Source organism: Colias philodice, chromosome 3 (assembly GCF_061535455.1).
Source record: "Colias philodice isolate Cphi_HAF_F1 chromosome 3, ilColPhil1 Martin Lab GWU primary, whole genome shotgun sequence".
NCBI lineage: Eukaryota > Metazoa > Arthropoda > Insecta > Lepidoptera > Pieridae > Colias > Colias philodice.
In genome coordinates, this window is record NC_143088.1 from 7,917,393 (window position 1) to 7,933,233 (window position 15,841).

Below are 15,841 nucleotides of genomic sequence, written 5' to 3' on the forward strand. Positions count from 1 at the left end.
GCTGTAGCTGATGAAATTGATCGATGTAAGAGAATTAATGTAAAATGTTTTTCACATAGGTACTTCATGTATTTTAATAATCAATACGAGCTTTTATACCTACTCTGTTTAGAATGATCGTTGCTTGACAACACATTTTGATTGGTCAATAAAACTAGGATCAAAATCACGTTTACTGGATTTATAGGTAAAATATTTATTGAAAACAAACTGTCCATTGTTTGTTTTGTTTAAAATAAACGTAGTAGTTAGACATTCTTACAAATCATGTTCAAAAATCTTATTCTTTTTTCGTTTTCATTTCATACGCATAGGAATTAGGAGCACAAAGTAAATCTCTTGAATCCAAGTTATCATTCGAATAGGAAAGCTGTTCGAATTTGTGCGTAAGTTATCAACTACCTGGGCCCCGCATTGCTCCGCTCCTAATTGTCTTAGCATGATGATGAATAGCAGGTTCCTCGATACATAGATATCACTTTTATCGAGGAACCACCAGGACCAGTAGTTTATGAGATTGGCGCATATAAACAAACCATTTCTTCAGCTTGATATTTTAAAATAGGATATTTTAATTTTAGGTTTAAATATTGTATAACATAAGTACCTATCATATTTCAGTTTGCGCCTTATTGTATATTTTTTAATATCGCCAGTGTTTGCTTCCGTTAACCCTAAGAAAGAGTTCAATTTCTCATCCATATTTAGATTTCTATTGGTAAGCATTCATGAGTAAAGGAATGAAAAGCTTATAGAACGATTGTAAAATGAGATATGGAAAGAGCAGCATGGAATATTATACCTACATAGACATAGTTGGTAACACCTACTGCGTAGGTACATCTTTTCGATAATAATATTTTATTATGCGTTATAATAAGTGACCAGCTATCTAACTGGCTAGGTAACTTCCAAGTTAAATCTATATTCTGCGTGTTAATATATGCCTAAGGTAATTTAATAATTAATGTGTGGTGGTAGAAGCTAATTATGGTAAATAAAGCTGCTATATCATGTGTAAATACATACTAACTCGGACTCTTTGCTTTTGTTATATAAATCATGAGCACAAAAGTGTTGAGGCAGATTTATTAGTCTAAATGCAGATAAAAGTTTTGTTAGAATTTAAATGTCTGCTATAATTTTCAGCACTAAATAGAAGGTCATTTCATAATTCTACGAGCACAGAAATATTTCCTCTCTGTACAAAGAAATTCAGTTCAAAAAGTTCGTTTCTCCACATCAATGAGAAAAGTTAACAAAGCAAACTGGAATGTCCAGAAATATTTTGTAAATGCCGAAGTTATAATTGCAATAATAACGTATCTAATAATTTCTGCAAAATACACAAATAATAATAATATTCGGTAAAATACCTACCTGATTATGTTAGTTTACATTTATAATTTGTAACATTCTTAATTGTACCAACACATAATGGTTACACATTTTTTTCATTAATATAAAATTATAACATGTCATCAATCTTATATATAAAATTCTCGTGTCACAATGTTAGTCTGCATACTCCTCCGAAACGGGTGGACCGATTCTCATGAAATTTTCTGTGCATATCGGGTAAGTCTGAGAATCGGCCAACATCTATTTTTCATATGTACCACGGGCGAAGCCGGGGCGGACCGCTAGTATTAATCTAATTCAATTCGTCTATACAGACCCAAGTCTTCTTCCTGCACTCTGATGAAATTTATGTTGCAATTTTTAATTTGCTTTACATTTAAAAGCTTTTTAATTGATTTGTAACGAAAAGGCTACCTCAGTACCGAAACGTGTCGAGGAATGGGTAATGAAATCATGTGGCTCTGGCAGCGTGCCGCTTAAATTAAATCGCCTTTAATTGCCGTCTCTAGATGCTGTATCTCAGACTAAGTCAGCAGAGGAAAAACATCTTTCAAATCAATGCTATTTAATGAAAATAATCCTGTCTATTTTCAATCAGCAGGTCTGTTTAGGAATTTCTACAGCGATTGGAACAACTATATGTAAAAACATTACACACTGCAATACAATTAGTAGACCTCGGTTACATTTTCGTCTTCGGAGCATTTCTTCGTTGAATGATACCATTTTCATCAGTAAGAGCTATTAAATAAGCATTGATATTTACTCTTTAATGTTGATTGTAAATAAATTGGAATTGTATCCTTTTTGCACGCCTCATAAGCGAAGCGTTGAGGTGGGTACTACTGTCACTTCGCGCAAAACATCTGATTTTTCAAACTTTTATTTGTATTATTTTCCTAAATAAGGGTGTTACGTACCAAGTGAAAGATCTATTTAACAAAAAGAGAGGATATTTTAATATGCTTGTTACGTTTCTGGTTACTTTATTAAGTTCGTGTATATTTGAGTGCTTAATATTCTGTGCAATTTTGGAACAAGACAAAGGTTCCTTTGTGGGCACACATTGTGTTTAGTTAACGAGAAAAGAACATTTAATGATATTTTCAAGCTACATGACGATAGGTAGGAACTTGAAATCTAGTTTAAAACAAAAAACAAAACGACAGTTTTCTAAAAAAGCTTTTTCATATTGTGTACCCACCCGATAATCACAGATTTATTTTATTTATTACAATTCACAAATTCCTTATAAAAGCTCGTTATTCTAATTTCGAAAAAAATTATGCTTCAATATGAGCTAAAAGGCTTAAAAGATCCAATTAATATTATCAAAGGAATGCTTTTCTTAGGCCACAAAAGAGTATTGGAACCGTTATTCTAATTTCACTAGGTACCATCTCAACGTGAACTATTATAAAGTACAGAATCCAATCATTGGATGGTTCTTATTTCTTCAAGTTGTATAGAACCGAAACTCTAATCTAATTGTTAATCTATTTTCTTAATGCCTTAGGCTATTGATTGAATGGAAAAAGTGTAAAACGAGGGAAAAAGAACGGATGTCAGCACGACGAAATAGGTAGATGTGAAAATTTACTAATTTGGGGTAATTAATTTGATTTTAGGATATTTGCAGTGCACTCTTAGTAGGTAATATACCCAGGTATATAGCAACTGAAATTATTATGTATTTTTACTTATAAATACGTAATACATTACATATTATACATTTTTTCTGACTCTACGCAATGATAGCATTAACTCTACGTAGCACAATATGTAATCACTATGAGCCTTATATGCGGTAACGTAGCTCATGATCAAATTCTCTGTTGAACACTCCTACTATTAGATTAACTCTATATGATTTAAACTTTTCTAAACTTGTAAAGAAAACCTCATCATCATTAGACAACATAAATGCTCTATATATACCTTTGAGCAATATACCTACAGATACCTACTTTAATTGTTATAGGAGTCAAAATAAATGACATTTATATAGAGCTAAAGACAGACATGAACATTCGCCTGTAAATGTATTCACAATGTTACGTGAACACATTGTTTGTGTAATGCTGGCCATACACCATACTTCCTATCGTCCAATCGGCATGACGCTGTAGCTTGATACAATCTGCAGTTTGTCCATAGAGACCACACACACAACGTTTGAATTGTCCAATCGGCAGCAACGTTCAGTTGAAGCCATGGCGTCACCGGTGACAGACGACGATGTTTTAGCCGTTTTGGGCGTTTTATTCGTAAAAATGAAACAAAAAAAGGATTACATGCCGGGAAGATTGTTGTTATATATATGTACCTATTTAATGAGAAGTAGGCAATGTGTTAAGTAATCTGGTACTTCAACTATCTCCCAAACAAATCTTAGTCAAATCCGTAACCGTTGACATCTAAACATCCATATACTTTCATATTTATCCACCAAGCGAGCGAAGCGACTATGCTTCAGCTTGGACGAAAAATGACCAGAAAATTGACCAGACTGAAGTGACGATCGCATACCGCCATACACGGTCCAATCGACATGATCCAATCGCCATGATCAAGCCAAAAGAATCGAAATTCGATTGTTCCGTCAAGTATAACTATCATGCCAAATAATGCCAATCCACTCCCACACATGGTCAGTTCTAACTGATCCAATCGGTAGCGTCATGCCGAATGGACGATAGGAAGTATGGTGTATGGCCAGCATAAGCCTCTTCATGGGCACGCCATTCTTTTCTTTTCTTCGCCACTCGCATCGTCAGCCCACCTAGCGGGCTGACGTCCAAAATTTCTTCGCCCGGTCCAAGGACACCATTCCAAGATTCTGGTGGTCCACCTAATGGCGCTTAATCTACAAACATGGCCCGCCCATCTCCATTTCTGCCTAGACACTGAGTGCTATGTCTATAAATCCAGTTTTCTCTAGCAATATGCATTAGAAAATCCTTTAACATAACATATTGAATTATTAATTTAAATAAGAAGATATATTAGATTATAGAAACCATTTTGAATTGAGGATCAAAGTGCACTACGGAAAATCAAATATAGTTTCAGATAAATTGGTCACAGACTGCCTTTAAAGGGTGTTAAATGGACTATCGTCACTTTGACAGCTTTGAGGCAAAATCGGGGCGAAACCGAAGATTATCGGTACATCTTTTTATAATAATACTACTTAATGGGATTTATGAAAATTATACTACATATTTCTTTGAGAAATTACTAAGTATAGTCTGAACTCAATCACACCGTTCTTTTTGTTATTTCTGCCTCGGACCTCGCTCCCTCCAGGATTGTTATTGCAGTGCAATTATATTTTATCCAAACTATAAAAGTATTCATTTAAAGCAGATTTGATGAAGATAGTTAACAAAAAATAAATTTAATTATGTTAAATTTCCTTTCCAAGCTAATAAAAATACTTATTTGTAAAATTTCCTACAATTAATATATCTAACAAGTGTACCTTATTCATAAAAATAATGTTGAGGTCCTTTGAGGAATAATAGCTCGTGATAAAGTTAGCCACACATTAAGAAGGTAAAGTGGCAATACGAGGCAGTGCGTGCCATAATTTGTGAAGCCATTACAAGGGAAAGTTATGGATAAAAATATGTTTTTATACTACGAATTAAATTTCAGTCGGACCTTGACATAGAAAGAAATGCAAACAAATACCCTTTTACTGTTGAAAACATCATGTATGAATAATTTTAAGCAATATACTTAAATCTTTGTTTGCATTGTTATTTAGGATTAGGAAACTCAACATCTTTTCAAAAATGATAAATGAAAACAAAGCAACAATTTAACGTTTTTATTGAACGCAATTCAATTTATTATAGACTATTATAATTTTTCTACTTTAATAAGCTAATAGAGATCATATTTAGAGTAAAAAATATACATGTAACAGCTACTCTGTACTTATCTAAAAACGAAATTCATTCTAATTAGGAGACAGTTGCAAATCACAACTATATTATATAATAATAACTATCACTTATAATTAAAGAAAAATATATTAAACAAAACTCTTTGGCACAGATAGTCGTAGCAATTTAAATTTACGGTAGTAAAAAAGACAAACATATAAACATACCGGTGTTATGTTGAGCTGGTTAACATACCACCATCATAAACATTTTTAAAAACAATACAATACATACAAAATTTAATTCAATTATTATACAAGGAGACATTAACAGCATAATCAAAAAATGCAAACTAAAATCAACCAATTAAGAATATTATACAATACTTGGAAGCATTTGTCTGCTATTTTACATACATATTTTTATTTCAATACGTTTAACTATATTTTCAATAATTTGATGATTAATCAACGTGAACAAAAATACGAAATTCAGACTATTATCAATCGTATGTTGTTGAAATTGGAGATAGCTTTGAAAACAAGAGAAAAGGGTCAATAGCATCCTTTAGTTGTCATAGCGAGATGAAATTGAGTTCGCCCAGATACCTGCATGAAAAACACAATAAATTAAAATATGCAATATATTGGTAAAAATATTTTATGCGAAACATAAATACAAATTCGTAAGAAGTTAAATAAATTCAAAATGAACACACACTCAACTCCATGTAATGAAATTAAAGTACTCGACGGAAATACAGTTGACAATCAAACATTTGCATTGTTAACATATCACAATTTAACCCTCGTTGTAGGTATATTTTAATGCAATCATCCACATCACTTAAAAATGCAGATGACAGTTTATAACACTTCTTTAAAGTTTTAATTATCATTTTTTAAACCTTAATAATTAAAGGAATCACATTTATACACACTTCTCTACTTACTATGTATTTTATACTATCAATGTCTTGAAATGACTTTTAAGAAAACATGGCAGAAAGCCTCTCTATTGCTTGCGACAGCTAAAACCTTTGATAAATATCTTTGATAATGTTTTTCGATTAGGTATCTTTGATGTCGGACGTTCAAAGTTCAATTTCAAACATTTTAACAGGCCAACTTAGCGAAATATATTTTACAGCTAGTTTTTTTCCAAAATCTAAGAAATTTACCACAGTATAAAATAAATTAAAATTTATATTATTTTTTGTACTTATAGAAGAAAAATGTCATCGTGTTTTTTAGTAGTTAGTTATAATAATTTACCTCGTTTGCCTACATTCTGCAGGAAGACCCTATTCGCGACCGCTTGTCTCTGACTGGCTTCACGCATTTGCTTACGTGCAACCTCCAGCAGCAGCCGCTGCCGAAGAACCTCCATAGGGTTGTTAATGGACAGGGAAGGCATTTTGCGCTTGGGCCGTGCACGACCCTCCCGGAGTCCTGCCAGCCTCTGTTCCAATTTAGAGAATGCATGTGCATCAGTACGATAAATATTAATATAAGACATCAAATATGTACATCATGCAAAATATAGCCTGTCAATTTCTGCTACATCTGTGTTTCAATGTACCAATATTAATAAACAAGCAGAATGAAAGAATTAATAGATAGAAAGTCGTAAAAAATATGGTCTGAATAATTGATATAGCTAATTAAGTGGACTTTGCGTGCGCACGCCAATCTCTATCTGAGAGTAATTCTATTAAGCAATTCGTTGGGCTGAGAGGAGAAAGAAGAGTCAATATATCCTTAAAATAACTAGTAAACTATCTCACGGGTTAGAAAATAGCAAGAAGTTATATATTTCTAATCACTACATAGCTATAGTATAAAACAAAGTCGCTTTCTCTGTCCCTATATGTATGATTAAATCTTTAAAAGAACACAAAGGAATTTGATGCAGTATTTTTAATAGATAGAGTTAACCTCGAGAAAGTTTTTAGTAAGTATATAATTTATTAAGTTTTAGATAAAGCGGGCGAAGCCGTGGGCGGAAAGCTAGTATACTATACAAACTGTAAAATACACAAATATTCGAAAACTATATGTACTATATAAATACTAAAGCTACCATGTACCATAGATATTTTAAGATTATTTTCGATATCAAATATATTAGTAACATTGGACGCGATGAGAAAGTCGCCTCATAAAGTTATTTGTGTATAAAATTATGTTTGTCTTGCTCTTATAATATCAACAAGAACATCGACTGGATGGTATTAATCACAAGGTTGTTAAGCCAAATGCAAAATTATTAAATTGGGAAATAGATAATGAAGTTCTTATTGCCATGAAACAAATTACTTTGTACATATATTTCTTTCTATTATACTTATAGTTTTTGTTAAGTGCCTGTTAATCTGTGAAGTAAAATGAATATGATTTTATGTTTTTCCATGATACCATATGATACTCAGCTACTTTATGCTGGCTTGCAAGATACAGATGCCATAGGCAATGATCAATAATTTTTAAACGACTTTCAAAATCAGGGGCCTTAGACAAAGTAACAATTATAAAACGATAACGAAGTTAGAAAAGGCAAAAATGTATGGGATTGACATACGCCGCGTTAGATCACGTGGTCTATCTAATGTCAATCCCATACATTTTTCCTTTTCTAACTTCGTTATCGTTTTTCAATTGTTACTTTGTCTAAGGCCCCTGTTTATTTATTTTTATATAACTACTCTTCGTTAAAGGAGCCTCTGTTTGATAGATATCATCTTCATAATTCATATTACAAGGTTCTAATATTTTTAAAGCCAAAAGAACGCAAGTAAGGCAGTTCGTTTGTGTAAAATACGTAATAGATCTGTGAGTATAATAATAGAAAGTAAAACAATTATTCATTCCAACAAAGTTTATTTTCACTCAACAATATCTCAAAGCATAATTAAAATTTTACAATATTTCTTCAACTAGAAACATACATGATACAATACAACTCTAGGTATTAGATAACTACATAATATTATATTCTATTTAAAGTTACAATAAACAGGAAAGATTTGAAATAAATACATGAACATGACTAGATTTAAAATTAATCTTACTACAATAAGTCTCTAATCTCATATTAATAACTAGCATATAGCTTAATAATATAGCAAAGGTACATACATCATTTCAATTAAGCTTTTAAACATTCGCTTAAGCTATCATAAGTTAGTACAACTCTTCAAGAATAAAATATGATATTAATTAGGGAAAATATTGATATTATAATCATGTCTTCAATAAAATACGAGTATTAAGTTTTAGATGAGGCAATCGATTAAAATTAGTTCATTAACGATCGCGTTCCTAATAAGTATCCGTATTTACCGCAGAGCTCCACAGAAAACCTGTAATAAGAAAACAATGTTAGTCATTCACGTTCCAATAAAAGAAACGAACTCATATAAACGTTATAATATCTTGATATAAATAAAAGTTACAAATTTTACAAACACAATATATTTTACTCTCATTGTATGACACAAATTTATCAGACCAATGCGTGCAATATTTCGTTTTTATTTATGCACAAAGACACGTCGCGTGTGTAATTCTTACTCACGTATCATAGCTTTATAGGTTCCCGTGTTTGTTATTTATACATGTTTATGTTAATATAAAAAGAATGATAAAGTATGTGGATTTGGATAAGCTACCTCGTTTTCCGATGTCATTGAGGAAGTTTCTGTTAACGGCCGCTCGCAGAGCGTGGACCTTCCTGTCCTTTTCGAGGCTCAGCTTCTGTCGCAGCACGGACATGGGCAGGTCGATGGACAGGGAGGGCATCCGTCGCTTGATGCGGCCATTCTCCTCCTTCGCGCCAGGCACACGCATTAGGTACGCAAACATTTATACGAGAGCAAGCCGATCAAACAGTGCAATTGACTTGCTCGAATTATGTGTGCCCATATATGTGGCAAAGTCTACGTCTGCAGATTGACGTAATACGATGGAAAGGTTTCTGCCTATTTTCATGTTAGTATTTCGTATAATGTACATGGCAAGGGATAAATAAAACAACCTTCACATTTAATAGTCTTTAATAATTACTACATGTATGAATATTCACATAATTGTCATAGTAATTTTGTACTTGCAATGAATTATTATATATTTTTAAATATTTAAAGGAAAACTTCGCTTTGGCTCTAGGTGTGGACGGCAATGGAACGGCGATTCCTTCCTAAAACTTAGGCCTTCATCTTGCAATCAGGGTTGCTCCACGGATCTATGAAAATAAATAATAAATTAAAAGACTGCCTCTTAAAGAGATTACTTGTACACTAAAAAATTGTTAAGTATATGATAAATTGTTACATGCAATGTAAATTTAGCCGATCTTATTCTACTAAAGCTAGACTACTTTCAGCTCTTAGCAAATGAATGTTATGGTTAGGTACTGAGCGATCTAGTTAAATCTAATTATCTAAGTATCTAAACCAATCTACGTTGTAATAAAATTGTATTTTACTTATTGAATTGATAATTGTGTTTTTTGCTGACCTCTCTTTCCAATACAGTTTAAGAAGTCACGGTTATCATGTGCTAGCCTTTCCATGTAGTTGTTGTATGCACTTCGTTGCAAAAGTTCGACCGCTGGGTTTACGGAAATATGAGATCGCCGTGATCGCGCCATCTTCTCTTTAACTGGCACCTTCACACATTTAACTTACTCTTGATATTTTTACTTTACTTTTAATGCAAGAAATAGATAAGACACAAGATCAAAGACTGGGAAAGCCCATAAAACTTAAATCAATATATTGGGGTAAAGATTAACGTTAATAAAACTAAACTTATAATGATAATGAAAAAGACATACTAAATTCATATCATTTTCAAAAAAACCTTGTTTTAAACAACAACAAATACGTACAATTAACTATTTTCCGGACCAATGGTCCTGGCAATTAAGGTAATAGCGAAAGTGACAATCATGTTCCCTCTATAATTTGCCGAAGTAATTACAAAGGCCCTGTTTCAATTAAACAAATTAAATTAAAATAATACAAAGAGCTTATTAAAACAAACTTGATGGACATTAACAGGTTAACTTTGAAATTTAATCCCGTCGATTTCATGCAGAACGAATAATTCGTACCTACAAGTGAAAACGTTTTATCAGAAATCTTTGTGCCGCTTAATCTTTCAATTTTATCTCTGGACTGTCGAACGCCGCTATAATTTAAGACATAAATTTCACGAATAAAGATATTTTTCCGAGTGGAAAACTAATAAAATTACCTGGGAATCTCGGGGGACGTCAGCGAGCAAGTAGAGCCAGGGCGCGGCGGGATAGCGCCCTCCCGGAGACACCGCGTATTCGATGCTTTCCTGTGCAGTCATTATTCCAGTGTTACTTTAAAAACTTTACGAAATCAATATTTTTTATCCATGACTTTTAAAGTAACTCTTGAAATATAATATATGTTGCTAATAAATAAGCAGCCTATCCGTAAACGAAAAGTGAAAACCATTTCAATAAAATTTTTCTGTATGATAAGTTATTAATTATTAAAATAATCTTTATCATATTAATAACATTTCACCATATTAAATTTAAAAACTTAGAAAAGGAGCATTTTCTTTTTATTCGATTTTAAAACTTTAGAAAGCTTTATAACAACTTTATGCCTGTATGACAAATTAAAGCTCCTCCAACAGAAACCGATGCTAAAGTGTCATAACGCAAACACGAACGTCAGAATATGCGGTGTCTAGATCATGAAATTTGCACGTGAGATAATAAATTGAGTTCTTTACAGCTCTGGATTTTATAACAAATAGGTATGCTCAACGTACGTGTTCCTTTCGCGATTGTTATTCACGAGACAAGGCAACATTTGTTCTTATTGCTTGATACATTTTGAACTTTAATGTTGTATGAAACCTGCTTTGAGTAATACTTTAACAGTTTGAACAATTTATACAAATTACAAACATTTCGAACGAATTTATGATTAAGCATTTTCTTAAATTAATTATATAATCTATTAGACAAGAATACCTCCAGGAACACATAAATTTTATATTATTATTGCATAATTAAAGAATGTGTCAAAGACTTCTAGACTTGTAATTAATGATAGTTTTGTGAAATGAATGTTTAATAAATAATGTAATGATAATTTAAATAGGAAAATATTTGATCTACTTACATCATCAGGAGCCGGTTCCAACTGAGTCCAGTCAATGGAGTGGGAGAGTTCGCTAGAAGCCGGCGCGGCGTCTGCGTACACGCTGCCGACGACCACCGCCACGCAACATACTGCCCACCACATCTGGTAATAGACGACTTTATTAAAACTAGCTGATTATATCTATAGCGAATGTTAGGCGTGAGACGTGTTCCGCTCACGCCGCCCCATGAGGGTAGAGCTGGCAGGCTCTTAGCTTGTTAGGGCCCGGCGACGGGCTGCCGCTGATGGGGTCACGGACGAATTCTACCTATACCCGTGGCCCTGTCGTTGATGCGGCTTGACCGAACACAGTGGGGTTTTGGTTGGTAGAAATCCGACATAACCCACGGCCTCTTCCCCGGAGGCCGTGGGTATCTATGCAAGATTTCCCCACTTACAAAAAAAAAGGTGCACATAATATGAATCATGAATCGTAGTGTGCTTAAATTAAAACGTGGCGATCTAGTTGACCTGATACAGTTTCTACATGTGTTCTGTTTGTTTGTGTGTTGTCTGATGTCTGAAATTGAAGTGGGTATGAATGGTCTGAAAATGTTGTTACAGTTGTTTAGTGGTTATATAGTAACTGTATATTATATACTTTACTTCTATATTTGCTCTTTTTTGAAATTTGATATTTATATTATTACGAGTATATCGGATTGCTCCATTCAAAAACTAAAGCCGAACATATACCACAATAATGTTTCAGAAAAAAAAACAAATTGACAATAAAACTGTAATCAAAGGTTAGTTGACTCGATTTTCTAGAGCAAATTCAAAAACCGCCACCGCTGAATGTATCCAAGCTTCCTCAAAATTGCAATGAATATAAATTTTTAAATCAACAGCCAGGTGTCGGAAGCGCAATCGATTTACCGGCTTACTCTCATTATACGAATTTCTCACGTTATGCTCATTTTGCAAAGTGATAGCTTGTAGGTTGAAACGTATTTGCAATCAGTGGTCTTAAGCTGGCTTTTATCCTGACGCCACTGTGCAGTTCAATTTGGCTCAAATAAATCGACTTTGAAAATGCTAATGTTTTCTGGGAAATGCAGAATTGCATACCACTCTAACTACTCTTTTCATCAATAAAATAAAGCTTTTGCCAATTAATTTTTAAAGAGAAGCGAATAATTATTTATTATGCCTTTAGGCGGTATATTTAATATTTAGGAAACAATAAAACAATATACTTTTTATAAATAATCATCCTATACGTAATAATGCGAATATGTTATTAAAAAATATACATCATCTTTTACCGCTGGTCTTGAATTCCCAAACTTAACTTTATTATAAAAATATCATAACCAATCACACAAATTCTTATAGCAGACACAGACTTCTATAAACAAGAACAAAGCTCGCATTGACAAAAATGGAGCTCGAACCCACACTAACTGGGGAAGGATTCAGGGTCCAACCCCTAAGCTCGTATCATAGGATATTTTCCTGGTGTGCATTTGTAAGTTACAACATGTTATTGGCGTCATGATAGTATTGGAATTGTAACGTGAAAAATTTCATTTGGAATTGGAGCAATTTAAAAACATTTCGTGAATTTCAGTTCGTGGAAGCTATTAACCCGCTGTGTTTTCGTAGGCAGCTTGTCATATTTTTCGACGAGCGTCAGATGTGTCGCGTAGAGATTAATATTATGTGCACTATAAATCGTATTTTAACACACTATCAAATAATGGCTCTGGTTGTAGTCGTACTTTTAGAGCTCAAACAAGAGGGTACTTTCCAAAACAGACTATAGAAGTAGAGATATAAAACTAGATATACTAAACATAAATTAGGGTTCGCGAAATCTCTGTTTATGCTTTACATAGCCTACGAAATATTCAATCCCGTATATCGACTGTAGCGTCTGTAGCAAGCAATCTTGACATATTCAGCTACTTCCTTTCTAATATTATACCTATCGAATTTCTTTCGACCTTTCTATAGAGACGGCCTCTTTATACTATAGACGGTATCTTCTATCAATAGTTATTATAATATTCCTGCCCAATATTTTACAATATTATATTACTCCAGAGCATAAATTTAACATATAATATTATATTTCTACAATTTTGTAATTTCATACTAATTTTTCTACGTTTATTGCTCTAAGATATACCTATAATATACTTTTGATCTCTAAAGCTACTGATTTTGTATGAGTATCAATGTCATAATGTCACAATGTCATTCTATGAACACTAACAATGATATAAAGCAAGTACAAAAAGGTACGCCTATAAAATCTCATACTAAAGTTCTCTGATTGACACGGTACCTACAGTAAGGTAGGGAATTAATTGTCGTAGATGTTCACACGTCCCTTCTCATAGCTGTAGCCTATTAGGAACTAGTTAAGTGCGGTTTCACTTCATTTGGAGAGCCCTTGTAGATGCTGTATTTACACGGGACTTGCTGAACAAACACACGGTGTTTATGTGTTACCCGTTTGTCCTTTTGTAATTATAGTATGTGCTTTATATACTTTCGTATCCCTGATTACGAGAGCCAATTTTGTTTTAATGTAAAAGATAGGTAATTTGACATATTTAAATTAATTACCTTTTATATAAATGCATTTTGCATGTTAAGTTAAATAGGTCGTTGTTCAAATCGATATACTTATATGTTAAATTGTAAAGTATGGGAACTTCGACAAACATTTGTTGGAATGCATAAAACACCTTGATATTACATTATAAATATGTATATATTGTGTTAATATGTACAATTACATAATATAAAATTTAATATCATCTCACCATCAACGGTAAGAATTTTATCATAAGATTGAGTATCTCCGTTTAATTGAAATAAATGCTCTAAACTTTCTGTCATTTAAAGAAAGCTCGAAGGAAACGTTTAAAAATACAGAATAAATAAAAAAATCTTAAGACATTTCTGCAATTGAAAAAAATAAATAATAATAATTCGTTTGAGGTTTACCAGCCGGAGGGTTTTCCTCTTAAGGCCATCTTTTTAAAGCGAAAGAAATTGGTATAAAATGGGTCTTTATCAAAATAAAAACACTTCCAAAATATTCAATGTGGTTTTTCCCAAAGAATAAATTTCTTTACCTTTTTCCTTTTACGTCTGGCTGCTACATAATATTTTACTTCTATACTATTGTATGATTTGTTTTTTGTCTTACAGATTCATTTCATTTATTTTCTTATACAATAGGCTGTTAGAAAGGTGGTATTAGATCTGGACTGAATGGTTTCAAAGGTCTTTGTTACTTAAAGCGTGGTACCACGCAATATCTCGTGTCTCGTAAATGAATTTTATAAAATAAAGACCTCAGAAAAATATATTAGATTAAATAATTTCGTGTTGATATAAAATGAATTTCAATTATTAAATGAAAGATTTGAATTAATATGTGCTAAATTTCATCTTGACTTTTTTGTAAAGAATATTACAATTCATTATTCGAAGTAGAAAGTAACTCAAATACTATACAATCTTATTTAATTTTCTTTTAACTCTCAAGGAGTTACAAACGCGGGCCATTATTGGCATTCAAAAGTAATATTATGGCTAGATATTTAAAAATTTAATTTCGTGGCTCGGTCAGACAACGGATGAATTCATTTAGCACAACGATGAAGATAACTTGATTAAAATTAATAAAAAAGTTAATACTATCTGTGGAATTACTTCTTTGACGCTTACAATCGTATTCTGTACGAATTAGGAGTAATAGAGATAAGTTTATCTGAAATCTACTCACAAAACTAGGCGTCGTTAAGCGCAAATGGAAAGGCAAAAGGGAGAACAACCAAAAGAGCTGTATAATTTCTGAGAACAATAAAAACAATTTTCAGGTCGTCGCTGTGAAGCTATGGTTACCTACTATTGTGCGGTTCCTGTTAAAGAAACTGAGCGCATTCATTTGTATGAAATCTAAAATGTTGATTTGTAAAAGTGTGAAAAAATAGTTCAATTATTGATATCATGGATAATCTTCTATAAGTAACGATTTTTTTCTTCATACAGCAATATATTATAAAATGAATGCACTGTGACTAAAGCGACATGAATTTAAATTACCTATTACCTATGTATAAAAATGACTCTCTAAACTACTTACTATACTAATGGGAAAATATATATGAGTATAAAATTATCGTGGAAAAAACTAATTTGGCGAGATAAAAATGTTTTATCAGAGAATCATTTTCTATTATACTCAAACCTTATTACTGTATTCTTAGCTCATCAATTATTACTGCGAGACAAAGCTATCTATATCCTATTGTCCACGTAATTATTTCATGAATAATTTATTCAGGGTATTAATCAATCATCGATGTTATATCTTGCATTCATTGTAAGAAACTTCATTAACACCAAAATATGTTAATATATGTGAAGG

At 32.4% G+C, this 15,841-nt stretch overlaps 1 protein-coding gene across 4 annotated transcripts in view; it reads right to left on the reverse strand.

The window, feature by feature from the left end:
* Positions 1-5,389: 5,389 nt before the first annotated feature.
* Dh44 (corticotropin-releasing diuretic hormone 44) overlaps positions 5,390-15,841 on the reverse strand; it is a 43,605-nt gene continuing 33,153 nt past the window's right edge. For 2 of the 4 annotated variants that reach the window (XM_089714550.1, XM_089714549.1), the window contains exons 3-6: positions 11,428-11,550; positions 10,514-10,603; positions 6,530-6,716; positions 5,390-5,863 (exon numbers count right to left, since the gene is read on the reverse strand). In XM_089714550.1, coding sequence (XP_089570676.1) covers positions 5,823-5,863; positions 6,530-6,716; positions 10,514-10,603; positions 11,428-11,550 — 441 coding nt within the window. In that variant the 3' untranslated portion in view covers positions 5,390-5,822. Of the gene's footprint in view, positions 5,864-6,529; positions 6,717-8,322; positions 8,617-8,925; positions 9,083-9,324; positions 9,498-9,772; positions 9,924-10,513; positions 10,604-11,427; positions 11,551-15,841 lie in introns of those variants that run through there. The other 2 variants (XM_089714551.1, XM_089714552.1) reach the window with 2 other exon arrangements.